Source organism: Apis mellifera, linkage group LG12, assembly GCF_003254395.2.
Source record: "Apis mellifera strain DH4 linkage group LG12, Amel_HAv3.1, whole genome shotgun sequence".
NCBI classification, from domain to species: Eukaryota; Metazoa; Arthropoda; class Insecta; order Hymenoptera; family Apidae; genus Apis; species Apis mellifera.
The window spans coordinates 11,349,102-11,374,917 of NC_037649.1; the positions used below are offsets into that span (position 1 = coordinate 11,349,102).

The window sequence follows — 25,816 nt, forward strand, 5'->3', positions numbered from 1 at the left end:
ATTAGATAAGGAACTATTATGGAAAATTACAATTCTCGATAAAAAAAAAAAAAAAACATCGAAAAATAACTTATCCATTAGTACCTTATCTTTCGTATCATACTCGAATATCTTGTGTTTGGTAAATACGTCCATGGCTTCGAAAATGTGTGTAATAAACAAATCGATGGTTATTCGACTCGTTATTTAATATTCAGGATGATTGAAAAATAAAAACGTATGGGAAATATCGTATAAATATCGAATTTTCGAATAAAATATATCTACGTATCTTTATATCCGCAATATCCGTTTAATCACCGTGTTTTTTATTACAATCTCGATCGATCGAGATGTTAATCAATTCAATGATTAAAATAAAAAACGCGAGATATAAATGATAATATTCCGAGGAATTCGTGAAAGAAAAATATCGAATATTCTTGCACTTGACGATAAGAACGATAAGTTTTATTGGATGATCTCTTTCTCTCTCGAAGTTATATTTGCGTTGCCATTTTTTTTTTTTTAATTTAAATCTTTATAGGAGATATTTTTAAGAAAAATGTCGCCCATATTTTTACGTTTTTAGATTCTTTAATTTTAGAAAATTCTTTTCGTATAATTACAACGAATATAAAACAAAAAAACAGCAAGATAAAAAAGTCAAAATTACCATAATATTCGATCTTGCAAATTATCTATAAATATCCATACTTTATAAAGCAAACACGTTCTTACAGATTATTCAACGGTTTCGATTCGAGACTCGGAAAAAATCGTATTATTTCCTCGAACGAATCACTTTTCGACCATTTTACTTTCGTTCCACAATTTTTCCTTTAATTCTCGTAATATCTCGTCGCGGGACTTTGTGAAGACAGGTAAAGAGAGAAATATATACCGATATTTTCTCGAAACGAGAAGGATGATGGATTTCGCAGGTGTTTTCAATTGGCGAGAAATTGATCGAGATTACGTAATCAGAGAACGTAACTGAAATTATTCGGTTGCGTAACCGAAGATAAAGAGTCGGGGATTTTTACCCGAGATTCGGCCGGTGACAAGCCGAATTGGCAGTCGCGACGATTTCGAAGATACAGAGAGATTCTGCGTCGATCCGTAGAATCGAGTCAAGGATAGGAAACACGACGCTTGCCTCGACCACGGACGAGATAAATTATTTTTAAGTTTCTCTCCCCGCTAAAATAAGCGCGGGCATACGTTATCGTTAATCGCATCCGCGCTTTCGCAACCGATCCGATCGTTCGATTTTCAGGGAAATTTAATTACGAATCGAAGGCGAACCAAATTCGATTCGATTGGCGCGCGAGTTCGCCTCGGCTGGATCGAGCGGAATGGGACGAGAAATTGGAAAGTTATCGCGCGTGAAAATCAAAGGGGTCACCGAATCCTTCCGCCGCTCTTGAAATTCTAATGTAACCGACGCATTAACATAAAACGGGCGTACCGATGAAAGCGGCCCACTTGAAATTCCCAACTTTTCAGAATCGATTGGTCGAACGAGCGCGTGAAAACCGAAAGCGGGCATTTCTTCTCCTCCTCCCCTTCTCCTCCTCTCCTAGCGAATCGGTAAACTGCGGCCATTCATTTGCAAGCCGAATCCGCGTGATCCGTCGTCGAGTTCGGTTAACGCGATCGCGAGAAGATGCCTCGTCTCGATCGCTAAAAAAAGAGAGAGAGAGAGAGAGAAAAAAGAAAAATTGCGAAATCGTGGAAAAGAGAAATTTATTCCCTCTCGATTCTGAATAGATGCTAGATTCTATAAATAAACGGTTTATATAAATATATAAATATAAATCTTCCACGTTTTGGCAATAGATATTATTTTGTTTTTTTTTTCCTTTTACTTCTACTTTCTCCGATGAGAGAGAAGGGAGAACGTTTATTAAACTCGGAATCGAATCGGTTAAACGTAAAACGAATCGGTGACGAAACGGCACGGTCGTTACGGGCAAATTTGTAAAAATAGACGAGGTCTCGATTATTGCCACGGTTGGCTAATATCGTTGTAATCGATTCGGTAATCGCGTTGTTTCCAACCATTATAACGGGTTGTTATCGCGCATATCCGATCGAATCATCGTGGATTTACGTAAAAAATGATACGATCGAACGAGACGTGCGGCACGTTTCTTCCAACGTGGACGTTTCTTCTTTTTCCTTTCGTCGCGTTACGTTACGAACATCGTTTCTCGGCCTGTTTTCTTAATCGTATCGATGCAAATTTTCTGAAAGACACGCTTGAAAACAACGAATCTTCCCTCTCTCGTTCGCTTTTCCCCATATCTTAGATCCCCTGCTACCTTTAGAAATCTTATCGTCGAGTTGGCGCGCGAGTTCGATAAGCGAATACGCGACAAGGATGGAGAACGCGTTTGTTCGGCGGCAACACGTGAATCCGAGTCACTCGTGCGTGGTTGGAAGGACGCATCCGACGCGACGCAGGCAAAAGGCAATTGTGCAACCCGGCTCGAATGATCCCGCCGTCTCGACGCGACTAATAACCGCGCCACGTTGCGCTAATAATCGGAGGGCGGCCATTGCCAAAAGCGGCGTTCCACCCAGACACCACGCCACGGATTCGAACGTGCGCGTTGCACGTGATCCGATGCAATTGCAGAATGAACGCTGCACACGCCGCGCATCGTTCCACGACCGCGTCGCGTGTTCGTCGCGTGAACGAAAAATATTAATTCAGAACGAGGTCCGAATCCACCTCCCCTCTCCCCACCCATCCTCTTTCATCCGCCGATTTTTCATCCGGATAAATGTGCCTTTCCACCTTCCCTTCCCCTCGTGGATCGCGCGATCCGAAGAGTATCCGTCGCTTTCCATTCTTTCGCGCCGCGTCTCGATATAAAATGCGGAATGCAACCTTCCACGTCCCGTCTCTATTTAAACAAAAGTCGAAAGGGAAAAAAAATTGCAGCCAAGGAGAGCGGAGGCATCCCGGACGGAGAAGAGAGAGAGAGAGAGAGAGAACGAGCTATAAATACCAACGTTAAACGAGAACGGATCGAGGCCTGTTGTCGTCGTGTCGCGAAACGTTTTCAAACTTCGCTACACGAACCGCGCAAAATATATATATATGTACGACGCTTTTCTTAGAAGCGCAGGGATCGTTAGGAACGTGGACCGTCGAATAAAATTGCCAACTCTCCGTGCAAACAACGTCCAACGATTTGGTCGAACGCTCGAGTCGAAATTTTTACGTATCGATTATTTCATCGATGGAAATTGCCGAGTCGAGGAGGAAACGTAGCTGGGCCGCTCTTAAATTCGAGACATATGCCAACCATATGTCGCGATGTCAGCGATCCGAATAATTCGTCAACGACTTTTAACAGGTGCATTCCTCGAGGTACGTAATCGTGCGACGTTTCTCTTGCCGAGGATTCCCAACGGGACGGGAAACGCGTTCGATTTATCGAAAATTCGAGAAATCCTTGTACACGTTTTTTTTAGATTCGTCGTTGTGAATCGTGGATATCGAATCGAATTTCGACCGGTCGGCCGGTGTGTCGCAATCCTCGTTTTCGAGAAACGTGACTGTCATCGACGGTAAAGCAACCGTTGCATCATCATCGAGTCGAGTCGATTCGATTCGACCACACGGAAAACCTTTCTCCGCCGCTGTTGCCCTAAATACCGACGATATCCTCGAATTTTACCTTTCTTTCTCGCTCCCTCCCCCCTCGTCCATTTTCTTCTCCTATTTCCCAATGGAAATTGGAAATCGAAATCGTTGCGAAAACTTACCCTCGAAACTTTCTTCTTCGTATAAACCTCGTCGTCCTCCGAGGCCGTGGCAAAGTTCAAGTTCCCTTCGCAATATCCACCGCCTATCCCCATCCTGTATATCTCGTCTTTGCAAGATCTAGCGTCCAAACTGAAAACAGAAAAAAGTATACCTTTATACCGATTCTCTCTCTCTTTCTATTCTCAATTAAAAATACAAATCGAAACGACGATTTCAAAATTCCTGCTCATCTTAACAATTTTCTAATTTCCACGAGTGCACCATCACGCACACTTCGCGAAAACAAATTTCCCGCGACGAGGTTCATCGACGAACGCAAGCGACGATCATCGCTTTCACATTCGCGCGAGTTCGTTCCAGTGAAAATTCGCGAATGCGTTAGTTACGTTACTCGCGATATATACGTCTGTGGTAAAATATGACGAGGTAAAAGTACGGGCAAAACGGTTGGAAACGGGCATAGATCGAAGGAAGAGAATCGTCGCGGAGCGCGACGGATGACGGCCACGTGCTCATCGATCGACGCGCGATGAGACGTTCTCGAGACGGGAGAACGATCGTCGCCCACACGCTCTCTACCTCTACCTCTACCGCTTTACGTAACGTTTTCGAGAGAACGTTTCAACGTCAATAACCCGACGCGTCCACGTCCTCCGCTCCGTTATAGATTTTCCGCCATAAATAGAGTGGACGGAAAAAGCAGCGGTCTCGGCGCATTATTGATAACGACGCCACGGCAATGTCGTTCCTCGTAAAAGTTGCAGGTGACCGCTCGTTTCTTCGATCTGACCATCCTTCCGTTCTTCCCATCCCCTCCATTTCCACCTCGATATCCAATAATCCCCAAACATTCTCGCCAACGTATTGTGCTGCCCACGAATTCCAATCTACACTTTTTATCGATCGAGCGTTAACTATTTGCCTCGATGCGAAAAATTCGGATGTACCGATGATCGATATTTACCTCGAATTTTGCAAATGTATGTAGACGGAGAAACGTGCCAATTCGTCTTACAACACCGCTACTTTTCAACGTCACGTATACCAAACGTGTCTATCTTGTGTCACATGCGGTTACTAATTACTATGCGCGCATAATTAAATCTGTAAGTCGGGAATGACTCGATGCGTTCTACCTGAAGAATCTCGTAAAGAAATAAACAAGAAATATCGTTACCAACCGTGTCGCATTAAGAACGCGCGATTTTATTTGTTCTTCTTATATGAATATGAATTTCTAAGAACGTTTATCTCTTCTCCAAAGTAAAAATTGAAAATGAGATAAAAGTTTATTTGCATCGTGTAGTAAATAAGTTATTTGGTTGGTAAGTAATTCGTTGCATCCAAGATCAATTTTCATCTTTATCCCACGTTTTATGTTTTATCGTACGAACTCGTCGACTATTTAAATCATCATCATTATATTTTCAATCTCTGTTCCCAAGAAAATGAATCGAGTAATAATTCTCGTCGCTGATGATACGCCTTATTTGAAATCTTTGCGCAAAGTACATTGAACACGATGCGCATTTCAAACAAAGGCGAGTGTCATCCTTGTGTTCCAACATTGCACGTAAAATTTCCTCCATGCGACACGTGTTGCGTTTTTCTCGGCTTACGTTAAACATTGTGTCGAACATGTGTGTCAGGTAAAATTTCCATGTTCAAGGAGAGAGAGAGAGAGAAAAAAAAAAGAAATATTCATACCTATTCCTTCTTTTCTACATGTTTCGATGTAAAAAATTTCACGTCGAAGCAGGATTCTACATTTTAATAACTTGTTGACACGATCGCGTAAATATTTTATGAAAATTTTAAAATTGGAAATTGTATCGTATATTCTGAAAACAGAATTAAACATTGAAAACACCGAGTTGATGATGTATATTAATTAAGCTATTTTAAAATTTATGAATATATATATATATACATATATAAAATTATTACATATGCAAAAGATTGTTACAATTCATCGTAATTTATAATCAATGATATGGAAGTATTTGCATTATAGACTATAAAATATAATAGATTACAAACGAAAACATATTTTGGTCGATAAGTTAGATATTAAAAATTTTTTTGGATCAACGCCATCTCGCGTTTGGATCACCGAAGTTTCGACTCGTTATTAGCATAGCAGAATATGCAAGGAGGTATGCGAAGTCGTAGACAAGGAAAGCATCATTGTGCGAGAAAGATAGAGAGCGTCTCTCGTCATTATGGTAACGATACATGGAAAATTCATTAATTGCTCGTTTCCTACTTAAAATTTCAATACTTTTAAACTCGCATCTTGAAGCTAGAACTTCAAACAATTTTCTTACATAAATTTTAATATGAAATTCTTTTTAAATAATTAATTATTGACGCGTTTAATCCGCCATACGTTCTAATATCAAAGACGCCATACAGAAAATTCGCTAATTATTCGTTTTCTACGCAGAATTTCGGCACTTTTAAGATCACATTTTATAGTTGAAACTTCAGACAAGTTTCTCGAATCAATTTTAATGTAAAATTTTGTTTAATCAGTTAATTATCATCGATCGTTGTGAAAAATCCGTTGCGAATCCCTTTTATTTCGTAATAAAATAATAAACGAATAATTTATTTATTGATTATTATTAATGATTAATATAAATGAATATTAAAATCCATATGAGAAATTTTCCTTCAAGTTCTAGTTGCAAGATATAAGCTTAAAAATATCGAAATTCCAAATAAAAAACGAATAATTGATTAATTTTCTACATAGTGTCTTGGATGTAATAAAAAACGTATTAATCATTAACAAATAATGAATTAAGAAAAAGTTTACATTAAAATTAATACGAGAAATTTGTCTGAAATACTAAGTTTAAAATGAGAATTTAAAAGTGTCGAAATTTTTAATAGAAAACCTGTAATTAATGAATAATTTCAATATGGCGTCTTCGATGTATTAAGCCGTATGCTTTAATCGCAAATAATTAATTAATTAAAAAGAATTTCACATTAAAATTTATGTAAGAAAGTTGTTTGAAGTTCTAGCTTCAAGATGCGAGCTTAAAAGTGCCGAAATTTTGTGTAGAAAACGAATAATTAATAAATTTTCCATGTATCGTTCTCGTAATGGTGGGAGATGCTCTCTATCTTTCTCGCACAATGGTGCTTTCTTCGTCTACGACTTCGCATACCTCCTTGCATATTCTGTTATGCTAATAACGAGTCGGAGCTTCGGTGATCCAAACGCGAGATGGCGTTGATTCCAGAAATTTTTTCAACTTTCTATAACTTATGTACTCCGTTAAAAATTGTTCAAACAAAAGGACACACATTGATTAGAATTTTATTTAATCGAAGTATGTGACACAATTAAAGTTATTTAAATATAAATAATATAAAGAAGATATTCTTGGAAATAAATGAAAAGAGAAAATATATGTTATATATGTAAGTAAATATGTAGTTTTTCTTGGTTAGGTTATGAACTTTCAATTAATAATAAATCTGACAATTTTACAATAATTATCCATTTATTGTTAAGAATTACTGCAATAGAATGATACAATATATATATATATATACATATTGAATTGTTAAAATCATAAACTAAACATAATTAAGTAATCACTGAAAAAATCATTCTGGTTCGTGATTTTGATTTGATTTTTTCAATGCAATTCCAAAGATGGACTGAATCCCAATCGAATAACAATTGAAATTAAATTAATTTATATAAATATATAAAGATTATAATAATAATTATAATAGAAAAATAATAAATTTATTTGAAAATGCGAGTAGTACAGTCTGACAATAATAAGCATTCGTGTGTATTACTTGCTGTAACGTGGCAATTTATGAAAGGACAGAAATAGATTAAAAATTAAGAAATCAGCACAATCTCCACGTCATAGATGAAACTATGAATAAATCAGTGTAACATAAGGTCAATCGAAAAAATGTTCTAGATTCTATATTTCAAATAAATTTCTCAATATGATAAAATAATATATATATAAATTAATGTATACATATTTATAACATTTTTTTAGGAGTTAAGGAACGAAAGAAAGAAACGAAAATGGCAAAAAAGTTGAATTTCATTTTAGGATTAATGATTTTGTTTAAACAAGAAAGACATAAATGAAAAGATATAAAAAATCATCATCGAGCAGCGAAGGAAGTTTAATTTTATAAATTTATTAATCGTGATGTAATATAATATACAATTTATTTAAAATTTTTGTCGATATCATAATTTGCATGCCATTTTTTTTCTAATTATATTTTTTTATGTCATAATTCTTATGTCAATTTGAATGTTTCAAAAAAATTCGATTTTATAATCCAAGAAGAAGTGGCATATGAAATTTTTTTTTTAGAATTTTAAAATTGAAAATTTTCAAAGTTTCAATTAAAATTCTCAATCAATTTTGTAATTTTGTATCAAGAAAATATAATTCAAGAAAATGCGACACGTGAAATTATTTTTATATTTCTAAGAACAAAAATTTTATACTTAATATAAAAGTATATAATATATATACTTACATGTAGAATATTTATCGTTTATATATCGTTTATCTTTTACAACTCCATTTTTTGCAATAATAATTTTTTAATAATTTTAAATTTTACTACTTATCAAAATCAAGCAAGATATGTTAGCTGATAAAGTTTATCCTGTAATTGAAAGTAGGTAATCGGGAGTAGGTAAACATAGTATAGAAAATATATTTTTAATCAGTGTACACGGATGTAGAAGAACATAGATTTTTAATAATTCTAATATATTTTTTAAAATCGCGAAAATCTTTAATAAAACGATTGAAAAATTATATATAAAATTTACACAATTTGAATCCATTAAGCTAAAACTTAAAGATTTAATTTTAAATTAGTTTTAAATTGAAAATACAATGTCAACTTACTATTTACAATTAACATATGTAATATATAATTAATCATTTATCTTACTATAAATATCTTTCCTTAATTAGACTGTAACAAACATGCTCCGAGCAAAGTACTTTTTATGTTCATCAATAATCGTGACAGTGTTCCAAAACAACGTAACTGAAAATAGCAAGAGGCTATTCGGTTCATTGGATCAAAGTGTAGTACGAAATTATCGTACTAATTTCAGTCCATCTAATCAACATTATAATTTAGTCAAGTTTTATTTTTAAAGAAATGTTTCTTCGCATTCCAATTTCAGTGCAATTTCGAAATTTCAATAATTATGCAATTATTACAGGAACATGATGTGCATTGAGTCTAAATTGAAAATAAATAAAATTCAAGAAATTTTAACCTCAGTAGTTTTTTAACCTCGTAGATTTTTTTAGTCTCATTGAATAATTTTACATATTTTTATAATCGAGCATCTCGTAAGCGATAATATAACGCTTTCCTTGTAAAGGGAAAAAAAAGGTTACGTTCTGTGTGTTATAAAAGACATTACCCAGACCGAAAGCATCGTTTACCTAATTGTAAACGGAAACACATTTCTCCCGTTCGTACAAATGCACTTGTTGTGTAAAAGCTTTATTTATAGCATTATTCCGACTACGAGACATAATTCGATTTCACATTATATAATTACATCTCGGAATTACGCAAATCGATCGCATCGCGGCCGTGTATGTCATTCCTCCTCTATCCCGTTTTCCGGAATTAAACGGAGTGAAAAAAGTAATGCATCGGCCATGGTTGTATCGTATATACGCAATTGTGGCGGAATTGCATAATCGTCGCACAATGATAAATTCCATTTACACGAAGGATGAGACCCGACGAATAACGAAGAACACGCGATACTGACACGCATCGCGCTTTATTTTTCTATCTCTTAGAAGTTTAACGATTCGTTTAACGAGATGCTTGTGGTTTTTGACACCGCGATTCTTATGTTTATTCTAAGACGATATGCAAATTAATGATTTTTTTCACACGTAAATAAAACGGATAAATTGGACACGATGCGCCGTGTACGTCGAGAAGGAAAAAAAGATTCGTTGTCAATATTTGCAATAACTGCACACAACACATGTTAAAGTATATAGTTATCGTATCGTTTAGCATGCGAATATAAATAACAGCGCGCATATACATATATGTAAATATATCGGATGGAACGCATGTGAAACAATCGCGCGACGAAAATTATCGGATAACAAAAAATATTCGATGAATAACAAACGATGATATTTTATTTTCCACGTTTTGTTACACTTTTTTACATTGTATAATAAAAATACCAAAGATAATTGTCATCTTATTTTCTCGTTATTGTCGACAATTTTTCTTTATCTATCTCAAATTTGATGGATCATTTATAGAGACAACACGTTAAACTATAGTTATATAAGGATATATGTATTTAAATCCCATTGTATTAGACGCGGGCCGATATTCGCGTTAAGGAAATTTCACGGTTAATCACGTCACAAGTAATTTCTCTAATGAAAGGAACGTCATTGCCGAGTGATTATCGTATATAACCACGTATCGTTATCGATGTAATATCCAGCAACGCTTTATCCGTTAATGATATTGACTTTGCTTTGACATTTCCCGTCAATTTATGAACTATTTACGCGATGTCCCGTACCGAAATGTGACGACAATATTGACGACAACACGATAGAAAATTTTGATACGCACTCGATCTTGCAACGCAATATCGAAACCTTGGATTATCGTCGATGCGAACGAATGAAAGTGTTTTTTAAAACTTAGGAAATATATATTATATAATTTAAAAATCATATACCTAATCAATTATTACGATTTTCGATGTAAATATAATAGGAAGTGTTGTGAAAGAAAATTTCTAGAATTTATTTCGAAAAAAAAAATAATAATAATAATAATAATTGCGTAACAATTTTTCGTTTCAAGATTGAAAGATCTATGTAATTGACGAGATGTCGGCGAAAATATTATTTTTCATTCTTATTAAATAAACTTGAACTCTCCCTTATGGAGATGTATATAAGATTGATTAAACGAACCAAGTGGTATTATGGAATAAAAAATTTGCACAAGAATAAAGTATACGTATTATAATTACGTGGATGAATAACACTTTTTTTGCAGTTCGATAACATTATGTATTTTTTATCCAAAAAATCAATGACAATGTCCTTGGGTTAATCGACGAGTGGCGAGTGGTTCATAATATGTTACACGATATTTTTCTCCACACGCTTAACCGTAAATGATGTAACACGCAAGTAAATTATCTGAAACAATTTTCTGCATCGTTTCTTGCACGAGCATAATCACGTTGAACGTGTTATAAGCGAGAACCTCGTGTACCTGCACGTGGTTGACATTTTCCGGCATGTGACTCGATTTCCCTCCTTCTTCTTTATTTCATGCACCGCTTGCACATCGTCCACGATGCACACCTGTGTAACCGTATCTACGAGCAAGCATCTCCTCACCGTCACCTGTACTTATACCACTTGTAAATAAACGATAATGTGGTCGCGTAACGATGCGTCATTGACGTCGATTCATTTCATCAAGTCGAAAGTTTAGAATTTTATTTTTCAAACTTTCAAACTTTCCTTTCCAAATCTTTAAATGGAAACTTTGCTTGTTTGTTTTTTTTTTTTCAAAATTTTATTCCACATTTACGACAATATTTTACGTTAAAAAAAAATAAATGACTCATAATTTCAGACTTTTGAATTTCGAAATTACAATACGATATTAATACGGTCGAAAAATGAATAAAAGAAATATCTTGAATATTCTTGACAGTTGTAAATAAAAAATCGGATGAATCAGAAAAGCATAATTAGTAATATTAAATTTTTTGCACCTTGGACGATAATATTTCGAAATTGACTCGGAGCCAAAGTCGAAAATAATTTTGAATTAATATGGAAATCAATAGGAAAAAATTAAAACAGTTACGATGAAAAGATTGATTGCGATTTTTAGAGAATACGATACTATAAGACTTTTTATACCATAAATTAACCTAATTTATCAATCCATCGTATTTTCATACTCGTTACAAATTAATACGTGTTCACGTGTCGCTAAGTAAGTAAGTAAGTTACGCAACGATTATTTTATATCAAAACTGATGATAACTGCAAAATGCTCCGTGAATTCCACTATCTGAACTTGATTCTGTTTCCACGAGACACGTGCGACGAGATATTTATTTCCTTTTTTCCATCCAATGAATTATACTGGCATTCATCTTGCGCGCGCAACAGCACGGGATGCACGAAGCTGCGATTTCGTAAGCCGAGATTTACGAGTTACTCTCCATTAATAGCGGCTACAATTATACGGATCCGCCCATTGGAACAAGAATATCCGCGAAAACTACGCTCGACAACCGAATCGTACGTGTCACGTACGTGCACACCGAGTAATTTCGATTGTCCTGTTACTGTATGCTCGTTAACCGGGCGATTAACAAAGGAAAAGGAAGTGCAAAAATGGAGGTCGAATAAGATGGAATCCTCGTACGATGAACGGTACGCTTCCTTGTTTGTCTCGAGAAAATGGAGTGGAGCGTACATTTCGAGTAAGCGTACGTTTCTGCGTATAAGTGGACCTTGATGGATATAAAAACGTTGTAAGAACTTTGGCAGTGAGCGTGTTCCGTGTTTGGTTCGTGTCGTCGAAAAATCAAAATCGATCGTTAAAAAAAAAGAGGAGCAATATTTCTTTCGAAAGATAATATTTCATCAAAATAATTAAAAATAAACGTTCGTTTATTTACTAAACGCCCAACGATCGAGTCAATTTTTCCATTTTTCGTGCTCGTATATATAAAAAAAGATTTCGATTAGGGAGGACTGTTGGTCAACAAATCGATCGTCGAAATCACGCACGAGTCGTAATTACAACGTGGATTTTATTAATCGGTACGAAATCCGGGTCACAAAAGATCCGACAACAATTTAAATACTCGTAGTTCACAACGTCCTTCATCGACCTTACTACCCACCACTTTAGTTGGCTCTGCCCGCCGTACGTGCTGTCACTTTCACATATGGTTGCACCCACACTATTGGCTGCCTCGTGTTCACGTGCGTCAGCTATCCAGTCAGGGGACGACCTGTTTTCTCTCTTTATATGCCGACGATTCTTCGCGATCCTGACCATTTTATAAATGTAACGAATTATTCATCTTCCGATGTCGCACGATGGAAATTTTAGGCGAACGATCTCGTTTCATCTTCCGCAAAGAAAATACAACGACAAATTTACAAACAGTGACATCAAGTGTATAAATTTTTCCCTCCAACTCTAACATTCTCAATTACAAAATACTCGTTACAATGCAAATAAATTTCGTAAATTTGGCAATGGTTAAATAAATAGTTAGCGTTACGTTTTCCAACAAACTGTGAACGACGTGAATCCGTAAACAAAGAAAACGATGAATAGTGTGATGTTATATTTTTGTCTCCGCGAACCAAATGAATTCATACGTGTCATCGTGTTAACTACATTGTTTCAAGATTAATAATCCATCGTTTATCGCGAATCATTCTTCTTCAATGATGGAATAAAATCCGTTTCACACGCTATATATATACTTATAGCTGAAATTTCTGAAAATCAAATCAGACACTTTTATTTCTATCATTTCCTCGCTCAATATTTTGTTAATAATACTGTTAATAATAATAATTATAAATAAATCAAAATGAAGAAAATAGAAATACATGATTCAAGTTTAATTTTGTTTAATCGAACAAAAGAAAATTTAAAATCACGAACAATTCATCTTTTATAATTTTAATGTTAAACGCATTCTATATAATTAATTCTATATAATTTAAAATTTCAAAAATCAAACGATTTGTCAACAAAGATGATTAATTATAACTCGTATTTTATTTCTTCGAAATGATCAAAGTAATCGAGAGTTATTCAACATCTTTTCACGATCTCTCTGTTAAAACATGGCATCATCAACGGCATTTGCTTTCGCATTATATCATATCGTGTATACCAACGTATTCACGTGCGTAAAGTAGGTACGTAATGCGTTCGTAACCACACGAACCTAGGATATTTTTATCGAGCGATCGACGCGGTAATTATTTCTTTAGACAGTTTATCATTCTTGTTAGCGACTTTTACGCATACACAAATAGCAAGGCAATCCCGCGATAAATCTGGAACGAATCGGTTGAGTTTTAAATTTGCAAACATAGTATGGTGTCGCGAAGTGGAAAAGTAGACAGACACGTGACAATACTTGGGATAAGTTGAAGAAATTGCAGAAATTTCCAGTTTCTGAACGTGCAATCCCTCCGAAACGTACTCACGCACAACGATTTCGTGAATTTACGTTAAACTTTTGTGATCGATTTATTAATTAACATTATAATTATCATTTCGGTTTCGTGCAATTTTCCTTTCAAGATACAGATTATTTCATATTAAAAAAATTGTTCAAAGTTAAACTAAATTGTTAAATGTTCTCGACAAGATGCGAGATTAAAAAAAAAAAAAAATCACGATCAACGGTAAACCTAATTTTCAACGAATGAATCATTCGATCGTTCAGTGACGCACTAACCACGTACAAAAATCTCATATAAATCGAGTGGGTAGATAAATATTTTATCTAAAATTGAATGATTTTGGGGAAAAAAAATAAAATTTCGACGTGATTAATTTTTTCCTAAGTATACACGTGAAAATATTAGCTTTTCCGAAAGAGCAGAGAATTATTTTTGAACGTTAAGTTTATTGAGAGAGAGAAAGAGATATATATATATATTAATAAATAGTCATGCAACGATTATATGTATTATATACGTATAAATAAAAATAATAAATTGTCATCGTTCTTGATCATCGATCTCGATAAATTCAATTTCAAACTAATTAATAATAATTGTATATTATTATTAAAAAAAAAAAAATTAAATCTAAAATACGAAGGATATATTGAAACAAATTCGGGATAACAGGATAGATCGATAGTGATACTATATTTTAACAGTCTCGAAACCAGTCTGATGGAACTGATTTAACCGAGTCATCCCGTCATATCTACGGCAATTTCCCCCAACGAATGATGAATCATCGAAAACGGGAAATAATTGATTAGAAAGAAGGAACGAACGGTTTCACGAGACCGAGAACGTTCCATCATATACCATCGTCCGTATTATCGTTGCTACGTGTGTCGATAACCGACGAGGTCTGGCCGACAGTGTCGGGCGGACGACACGTGAATAGCAATGAATACATTTCGCATACGCGCATCGTGACGATGTTACGCCTCCGTGCGTATCGTATCGTAGGGCAAATAGGGCTTATGCCCGCGCGATTACGAACCTCGATGACGAACGGCAGACGATAGGGCAGCGTTTAAGGGCAACCCTCCCTCTCTCCTCGTCGTAGCCTCGTTACACGAGGCGAGCAACCGTATGTATGTATAATTCGATCGATTGCGCGCCTTACGTGAACGTGGTAGTTGGACGAACGTCTACTCGCGAGTAGAAAGTCACGATGTATAAATGTACGCCGTGTTGCATGCACGCACACGTGGTACGTAACGGGTGGTCGAAAAAGAAAAAAAAAAATTCTACGTGACGATCCGTCCGCTGATGCAATTTATACCGATATACGACTCGATTTCTAACTCGCGATTTGCACCCGTTGCGCACCACCTATACGTGACACACGTAGATATTCTTATTCTCTATCCTTTCTTCCTCTATTTTCTCTTTCTCTAATCTTAGATGGTTCGTTACCGTTTGCGTAACCTAGCGTCGGAAGCATCGTAACTAGCGGGAATGAGAGTGAGTAACACTTTCCTTTGACCGACGACAAATACGATACGCTTTATCTTTGATGCAAGCCTTCTCGGTAAATAGGAAATTTATTCGACTTTTTTTAACTTACGAGAACGATTTATAGTAGTAGTAATTGCAGAGTTATATTTATTAAGAGAATTAGATAACGAAGACAATTTTTTTTTTTTTTTTGGAAATAATAATAAGGAAGAATCGATAGTAGAAGCGAAAATCATAGAGATAATGAAAGTTTCTGAAAGTTTTAGAGTAGAGGGGAAAAGATCGATCACTGATTCGAAAACGTGATACGTTACTAATAAAATGAAAATTTTTTTTCTACACAAATATCCAAGCTTCGCGTATGTTTCACAAGGAAAATCTGATTTCCAATTTCTCGCCATAAATCATTCTAATTCGTGCAGAGAAACAACTATATAACCAGCAACTAAACCGAGGGAAATGATCGGTTCGCACGATTTCTCACGAACATTTGACGAATTATCGCGGACATTGAACGCGGACCGATCTTGTCGCGCTTAATTATCAATTACGAAGCGTTCTATCTAGTCTTTCTATTTGAGCGCAAAATCGATTTATCATTTAACGATAAAAACTCAAATTTAATTTCACTAAATTCCGATCATAAACGATCGTTTCTCGGATACGTCGATGGAAACGAAGTAAAAAAAACATTGTTAATTTTTCGATAGGAAGGTAAAAAGTCGAAATATTACGAAAGAACACGGTCTCTTTTTTCTTTGCTTCGGATATCGAGGAATCATTTCCGAGAAACTCTTGAAAATGAAGTGCTTGGTTGGCCAATGTGCGCGATATCGCGACAGTATCGTTGATTAACCTCCCCACACGTGTCAAGCATGTAATTCAAGCAAATTGCGTAAACAACTATGCCAAAAACCCTCGCGAAATCGCATAGTTACACGAAGATGACGTGTGGCCGGGGTCGACGAAAGATCAAGGATACGACGTGGAATAACACAACACACTTTGGTTATAATTAAAATTCTAAAACGTCCGAGTGGGGAAACGTGAAAATAGAATTTCAGAGTCGATGCGCGATACAAAAAAACGACTCGATTCCTTTTTATTGGAACTCGATTAATTCGTAAAAATCTGTATAAATTCGCCTCTATCTTTCTTGGAAAAATAGAGACACGCCCTTCATCAGGGAAAACGTTTGGATCGAAATTAATCAAAATTCCTCGTAACAGATTGGGAAAAGTTTTAAAGTAAGAACAGCATCTGGTATGTGACACGTGGTCAATAATACACCGGCATTGTTTTGCATGCCACGGTATGTCGTATTTGTATACACCGGGACGACCGCGTAAAAATGCTAACCTACATCGGATCGAGCTCGAAGCGCGTGTTAAGCAACGTGACTCTTGTCTAGCACCGATTCTAGTGCTAGCTAATCGTACCGTTCGCAGTTCCAGTTCTTCGTCCCCTGATCTTTTCTCTTTCGATTCCTGAAGGCGAGAAACGATATCTTGGCGATTCGAAGGAATCGGACGAATCGTGACGCGATCGAAAGTTGGACGAACGCGAAAAATGTCTACGCGATGACATAATTTTGCTACGCTTTCGCTAGCGACCATGATGCATCGCGTCTACGTTTTTCCGTCTTGAATAACTCGATGGGAACTTCGGTAGATTTTCTTTTATTTGTAAAATATGAAAACTGAAACATTTCTTTCTTCCTCTACGAGAATAAAAGTTAAGTAGAAGCTTCGTTAAAATTTATCCATGGAATGAATACTTTTGCAAATGCATTTACGATATTGTATCTTTCGATTTAATTTTACCTATTTATAAAAATTAGAAACTACGTAAAGTTATAATATTCTTTCTCGAATGATAAATATGACGTTAAATTTTTCTTGGTAACTTGAAGAAAGATTTATAAGTTGCAGAAATAGATCGAATTCTTTCGTAAATATTACGAGATTTTGTTTCTCAATCACAATCCACAGCTGCTAGGTACTTCGAATAGACGACGCATCACTTCTATTCTACGCCTAGAAAACGAAGATTAATATTAAATTTGATATATACAAATAGTTGACACACGAGATAAATAATTTCACGTAAGTATAATTTGTTTCAAACTTTTAAATGAAATTCTTTGAAATTCTTCGAAGTAAGTAAATACTTCCATTCTTTTCTTCGATCCGAATAAATCAAATTATAAATTTCTTTGGAAATGAAACAGTTTTCTAATTCAAAAATCCAATTAAATTCTGGCGCAAACTCATCGTTCCGGGTATCCGTAAAAATTTGTTGATCGCAAAGAAAAGAGATGACGAGTAATGGAATCGAAAATTAATAATCAAAGAGATTGTGAGAAATGACTTGATCCACGTTGCCACGGATACAAAACAACTCGTTATCCCGCGAGAAACGGCCACGAACTACATTTCATAATCCTACAAATAGTTTCACCGGTGTGGTTAAATCTGTTCGTGCCGACCTCGATTTCTCGAGTTGAACCTTGACTTGTTCGGATCGTGATTCGAACAACATCGAAAACGACCAATATCGTCGGACCGGAGAGAACGAACGATGTAGAATTGATACGAAAATCGTTCGTTCAAACGATTATTTTTAGAGAAAAGTAATCATTGGAATGAATCACAGATAAAGACGAAAAAGAAATAAATCGAACATCGTTCAACCACCGTACAAACGATTTCCCCTTTTTCGAGAAAATTTGCAATTTTTTTTAAAGATCTGATCGATCAGAAAATATATTTAGTTCTATTCGAAGAAAAGTACGAGTTCAAATTGGACGAGTATTCCAACGAGTGACGTTTATCTTTCGTTTCTGACACAATAATTCAAAGTTTTTCACGACGAGTCATCTCCCTACCGCTAATGAAATCGCTGGTTTATTTACCACGCTCGCTTATACACGTGCATACACACATTGATCGGGCGGGGAGTCGTTCCTCCCCTCCCCTCCCCCGACCTTCCCGAGGCGCGCACCTATGAAAACGCACACGGTCGATCAACGATGGAATTGCCAAGGTAACTCTCACTTTTTCTTCAACGACACTGAACGTCCCTCGGGAATTATGCACCGACCGCAGCAATCCGATTGCCAATAAAAAGGAATTAATGGACGAGTCGTTAGCGGAACGGAATTTTCATAAAGAAGAGAAGGAATTGTATCATGAACTTCGCGCACCATTCGTTAAATACCTTATCTACCAACACTTACCGCTTTATCGTCGAAATTTTCCACCTAGCCTTCTTCACGAGCGTTCCAACGCTATATTATCTACATCGTGTTGAAAATCACGTTCAGAGGAGCGTGAAGAAAATAAGGATCGTATGATTGATCGACGATACGATTTAACAAATCTTCAATAATCAAAATCAACGTAATCATTTTCGTAGCATAACATTGCACACTGATCGATCGAAAAATGGGAAAGATAAATATCGATCGATCGATATTCCTTATTCGGGCATTATTCAGTTCGCACGCATGCATACTCGTGATTTTTCGAAGTACACGAAATGAAAAGTTGTTTGTGATGCACAAATGCATAATTTTTTCTCTTTTATTATCGGCAGCAATGATGACGATGATGGTGATTTTATAACGACACGTAATCGTAACATCTCGTCGCGAAGAGAAAAGAAACCGGCCGGATGCATTTTAAGTACGTGAAAGGACTTTTGCTTTGTTTCACTATATGCGACATCTCGAAGGGGGAAAACTATCTGTGTCAAGATGCTGGTGAAACAGAAACAGTAAGATCGAATCTATGTTTCACGCATAAATGTAAGAAGGAGAGAGAGAGAGAGACATTAATTGCATCGAGAATGCAACGACGGTCATTGTCGAGTGGTTGACGCCGTTGTCTCCTGTGACCGTAATTTATCGCTGATCGATGTAATCCCCTTCTCCATTGCATCGACCTCCATATGCACGCCGCTATTGTTCGAGGATGCAGGTGCTTTGCGGTTTCCATCATCACATTCCAAGAAATCCGTGCTACGAAAATGATTACGTATCTCTAGTGCCCGAAAAAAATTCGAAAATTTATCCTTCTTTCGAACCGATCTTTCCATTTAATCGCTCAACTTTTCTTAAACGGGAAAAGATAAATTGGAAAGCTTGCGGAAAATCATACGCGTGTGCGATTATTATAACATTCCTAGGATAAATATAGAACACTTGCAGACATCTTAACGATCCAATCGATATTGCAGGCCTATGTTTGCGAATTCTCGCGAGCAGGAGAGACCCGTGCCTACGTGACGGAAAGCAGAGAAACGCGGTCGTTACAACTTACCAGCGAATCCAAGGATTTTCTTTTGCCGTATTTTCCAGAAAATACGTGGAAGAAATTTAAAAACCAATGATCTGTTGATCTTAATAAGATCAAACTAATGAAAAATTCATTCTATAAATATATCGTTTTATATTTATAAATGAAATATAATATGATTAATCATTTTTCTACGTTATTTACATTAATCCCGCTACATTACCTACGAAATATTTTATTTTAATTTTAATAAAATGTATAAAAAGATATATAAAAGTATCGAAATAAAAAGTCTATAAAAAAATATCCGCTTTGGGAAAATTACCAGTACCGTACTCTCTGTCGTCCGCAATGCGTATGTACATATGATATCGAATCCAAAATCCTCGAATACGTAATATACGCCCACACACATTCTCGAGTAAGTATGCGTTAGTTTCCATGACGCAGTCGTTTACTCAGATTACGTCAATTAACGTGATCATCTTCCATGGCACAAAAACCAAGGTGTCATTGTCACAATGGTTCGTACTATCAAAAGTATCTATATACAGCCAATCGAGACCATAGTTTTATCTGCATGGAATACTCGATAAAAAGCATAAAAAGTTATTGCTCTTTCGAAATTGGTTAATCGATTAATCAAATTTCACGTAATATCATACGTATTCGTATTTATAGAATTTGCGTTCATTATCATGAAAATATAAAATCTATAAATTTTTACAAATCCAATATCCACAATTCCGTTATTCCAAATTTTTTAAAAAAAAACGATGATTTCATCGTATGCCTTGCGAATAGTAACGTTGGATCGAACATTTTGATTTACTTCAACCATTGACTACACCTCTGCTTGAAACTGCAAGAAACGATATAGTAATGAAATCGGTGTAATATCTCCAAAGACGAATAAAAACGAAGGGGGAAAAAAAAAGTCGTCCGCGAGCACATGCAGTACGGGATACGCATACGTTTACGCGCTGTATAAATGGTACTCAAATAAATCCGTACGGATCGATCTACAGTGTCAATGGCCGATGCAACGGTTCAAGCGGCCAACATGCGAAACCGTATTCTATAGCTCGAAGAAATTGTCCGGTTACTGCGAGCGTCGCAGCGTGCCCCTCGTCTCGATATATGTATACGAACACTATGTCTCCAGTCTATTCTCGATCTCACGCAAGTGTTATGACCAACCGTGCTGACATACTCGTGAAAGTCACTCGTTACGAGCGACATGAATACATGTAAACGCGACTTTCCTTCACTTTCCTTGATAAAGAAAATAGAAAATAAATATCAATGATATTTTTTTTACCAAATTACATCTCGATGTAGCGATATCTATCCTTTTTCCTCGTGCAAAGTGAAAAGTATTAATAAAAAACTTGATAGATACTTAAATGACGCTTAATAACGATTGATCTTGTTGCGATTCTTTGCGATCAGTTATATTGCTCGATTTGCTTTTGTTCTCCAATAGAATGAAAGAAAATACGAAAAACGAGTTTGAGGTAGCGGCAAATCATCGAGTGATTTCTACGATGTTATTTTTGAAAGAAAAGTGGTTTGTCATCTCACTATATAATTTAAAATGTTTTCGAATTTTGGCTTCGTTTAAATAAAAAAATGGACATAGCAATTTGCTTATTTCGAGTCAAAAAATTGTTACTCGTTTCATTCATTGCAATACTATATTCATATATAAATATTTATAGATTATAATAATAATAAATTATAATGAAATTATAATTACTTTTACATCGCGTTTGATGAATGATTTTCAATTCACTGTGCCGCACTGTTCACAGATCGTTGAATCTCCTTGAATTTGAATCCACGATCGATCAATCACTTACACTTATACACAACTCGCCATATTCATATGTATACGCGTTTAATTGACATCAATCACCGACGATAGAGCCAATTCTTCGTAATTTATCTTATCTTTGATGCGGCCATGAATTTTTGACAATATATGGACTTTCGAGACGAGACAAGTCATATCAGTATTGGTCTTATCAACATCGTATAAAATAAGGAAAAGAACGTTGAGCAAGAAGGGTTAAGCGAGAGGAGAGCAAGAATGTCAAAATCAGACACCTATATATTCATGATAACGAAAGATGTATAGTTATCCTATCAGCCAATGTATAGATTGTAGTAATCTTTCCTATAAATTAATGGGACACTATTTATTCGGTTTTTGTAAGATTTTCTGATATAAATATCAATTGCGAAAAATCAAATTAATTTTACGCAAATTGTCCTAAACAGAATTATTATCATGAATCTAAATAATTTAATTAAACAAGATTGCGCGACAGGAGCGTAATCACAATAATACGTATTATTTTGTCTATCCCACGTTTATAGTTTTATATAACCAACGAACCATACATTGAAATAAGATAAATTTTCAAAACTTTATATACAGTGTAATATCAAATTTGTATGATCACTTATTTTTGAACAGTTCCACGTGTATACAATTAAGATTGCCAATATATCAGTACGAACGCGAGTCACGCGAACAATGGTTCACCCTACTTAATGAGCGTTCTCAATGTAGCTTGTGGTAGATCCATGTAAATATTTTTGGATGGTATTAGACTGAATAATATGCCGGCAAGGTCGACAGCGTGGAACGTTCCTCTGCCGTTGAGAAAGAATCTAGAATGCAGCGGTGATTCATGTCGCGTGCGAAGTGCTTTATAATATTATATTATATATGACCGAAACGATAACAATAACATAAAAAATAATAATCATAAGCCCTTTTTACTTAATATTTGAGAAGTTGTAATTATTATAAAATTAATATTACTTTTGTTAAAAAAAAAAAAAATGTATTAAACTTTCTAATAAATTAAAAAATTTCTGCGAATTATTGTTTAAAATACCAATACTACTAATTTACAATACTTACCTCTCGTATTTTACTTGCATAGAATGAGCGGAGTTATCCTCCCAATAATTCTGTGTCTCCATCATCTTGCCGCATAGAATCGTTTCCAATGCACAACACGATCACTTCCAATTTCGAATTACTATCACCGTTAGCTTCTCTTCCTCTCGCTTCCTCTTCTCGTTTATTATTAACCTTCCTTCACCTTGTTATCTCAATCCGTTTCCGTTTTCACACCGGGAACCGAAAACTTTTTTTTTCAATTTATGATTGTAACACGTATGTTAAACAAGCAAGTTGCTTTAATTGGACGTGAAATTGAACGATACGCACAAACGTATTTGCACTGATTTTAAAATTACGTATACATAACCAGTTTTTCAAAAAAAAAAGTTAAATTCTCTTTAAACCGACTTCTTGATCGATAGTGCACACTCGACGACTAGGTTAGGTTCGCCTCCACAAACTCACTGACACACTCGAAACGACACGACGGATCAGGAGGCCGGTACTTGGGAATCGCCCACGTCTTTCCGTCCAGTCACACTCACCGATATATCTGTACTGGCGCCCTCTTCTTTTCTTCTCCGTCTTTCTTCCTACTTCCCGATTTCTTTTTTTGGAACCGGCGATCGTAGATCGATCTCTCGTTACAGCGATCTCCTATAAGCATAACGATCAAATTTTTAAACTCGATCTCTTGTCCGTATATAAACCGTTTCCATACAAAGAGGCGATTACTAGAAAAAAAAAAAACAGAGAAACACAACCTAGCTATAAATGTGAACTATGATAAGGCCGTTGACTCGTTTTCGAGCGCGAAATTTCACAATATACTAACTGACAGAATTAATAATTGAACGCGCATTTATTCCCGATCACCGTATTCAGAACTTATAGATACCCTTCTTTAGATGCATATACATGCATTGTACGAATTTCACGTGATTCACGTGTGGCCTTGACGATGCTCCTGGACCAATAATTATGTTACATACACGCTTGAATTTTCGATCAATTGTATGCGTCCTCTTTATTATTGACGCGATACGTCGTACCATATATAGATTCGTAATTGCAATTGTTCAGATTGACAAAAATAAAAGGGATTTTGTTTGAATAGTTCGTATCACAACGTATATATATAAACGCGTGTCGTCTCCTTAGCAGGCTACACTACGCGTATAATGCGCGGCCCTGTTCGATTCTCGCGATGGTCCGCGGTGTGGCACGCAAGCCACTGGTGGGAGCGATCCAGAACCATCTCAGGCATGGAACTATCGATCTCGGAACCACGCGACTCAAACATTTAATGCGATCAATCAATAATTTTTGCCGTTCGTTCGAAATGAATGTTTACAGATACTATTGTCATCATCATCTTCATCTTCTTATCGAACTAATTCTTCGTTATTAAATTATATAAATTACAGATAGTAATTGGGCAATTGTTACGTAGTTTTTTTCGTAATCTACGATATCTTTCAGCGACGATAACATACCGATGAGTGTGCGTTTGCGGAGCTTTGCGAAATTCTCTGATAAGACAATTTGTTCTTAGTACATCACGTGTTGATAATATTACGCGTGGATCGATATGATGATCTCGAAATAACTTTCGCGTGCTGTATATTGTACAAAAACAAAAACAAAAAAGATTAATCTATACCTAAACATTATTTTTTTTAATTGATCTTATTTTTTTCTCTTATCAATTATCTTATTTCAAAAATCGATCATTGTTTCATAATTCAATATGAAAATATTATTTCAAGATAAGTTATAGAACCCACAGTAATAAAACACATTGATAATTTAAAATCTTGTTTGCAAAAGTTATATATTGATGAAAATAATAATTAATAATTGATAATAATGAAAAATACTTATATATTGCATTCATCATAGTAGAAACATAAAATAAATTCGTATCCCTGTCTAATATTAAACGTATCAAATAGGTAACACTTATTTCTTTTCATCATATCAAAAATCAAGGATCATAAATTTCCATTGAAGACAATAAAAAAACGAATAATATATGTATCTTTAATGATAAATAATCATGTCACTGATAAAATTATTTTACGATTCTCGAAAGCGTCATACAACACGATACTAAAGTATTTTAAACTAATATCATCCAATATCATGCGATAAAATCAAATAAATTTCTCAAGCGCACAACACTTTCACCCTTCCATTTCGTTGGAATCTTGTCCATACGATTCGATAATATTCGTCGAAGAGAAACTAACTACTTTTTTTATTCTTTTCAGTCGATCTAAAGGAGGATCGTGCCGTGTCACGTAACTATGATGCAAATTCACGTTTGTTCATAACATTTCAACAAACAAGGCAAAAGTGTTAAGTATTACGGGGGTGGTAAGATATACAAGAAAAAAAAGATAACTTTCTCGGTGAAAGTCTATGATGAAGGGGGTAAAGTGGGGACTTGAGACGTTACTGACCAACGCGGGGAGTGGTGAATGTGTGGAGGGGCACGGAAGGTGTGGAACGCTCGTTGGGACGCGGAGTCGAACGAAGAGAGGGATAAGCGGTTACCACGCTATGTGACACGTGCGCGTGACGTCACGGGGCCGGTCACGCGAGCACCGTGTGCTCCCGGTCACGTGTTCTGTCACGCGCTCGCTCTACCTCTCTTTCCCTCATCATTCTCCTTTGGTTCTCTTCAACGGCTGCATCCCTTCTCCTAACTCGAAACTATCGATCATCTCTCTCCTCACCCTTTTGTTTCATTCCGTTCGTCCTTGTTTATTCTCGATCACGATCTATGCGTTGTGAGTTCTTTCTTTCTTCTTTCCTCCGATTGGATTAAAACAGAGTACTTACAAGACCGCAAACTCGACGGGTATTCAGGCTCCGCTGTGACACGAGGACGCGGTAATGATAGTTCTCGTTCGCGCTCAATTCGATGATGTGTTTATACTGTGGCGTTTGCGTTCTCTCTGTGGATCGTTCATGTATACGTTATATACGTACACATCGCATCCTCCCAGACATTTTGATCCAACGAATAGTTGAATAATTAAAT

The 25,816-nt window shown here is 35.8% G+C and overlaps 1 protein-coding gene and 1 non-coding gene across 6 annotated transcripts in view; both read right to left on the reverse strand.

Annotated features, from left to right (window-relative positions):
• LOC726204 (transcription factor cwo) overlaps positions 1-25,536 on the reverse strand; it is a 34,631-nt gene extending 9,095 nt beyond the window's left edge. The window contains exons 1-3 of one of the 5 annotated variants that reach the window (XM_016915518.2): positions 25,509-25,536; positions 23,313-23,424; positions 3,763-3,892 (exon numbers count right to left, since the gene is read on the reverse strand). In XM_016915518.2, coding sequence (XP_016771007.1) covers positions 3,763-3,892; positions 23,313-23,424; positions 25,509-25,521 — 255 coding nt within the window. In that variant the 5' untranslated portion in view covers positions 25,522-25,536. Of the gene's footprint in view, positions 1-3,762; positions 3,893-4,727; positions 4,845-22,782; positions 23,434-23,665; positions 23,964-25,508 lie in introns of those variants that run through there. The other 4 variants (XM_006566849.3, XM_001121958.5, XM_026444481.1 and 1 more) reach the window with 4 other exon arrangements.
• On the reverse strand, positions 21,677-21,786 carry Mir3781 (microRNA 3781). The gene has a single exon (NR_039479.1). It is a non-coding gene; the product is annotated as a microRNA 3781 (primary transcript).
• Positions 25,537-25,816: the final 280 nt, after the last annotated feature.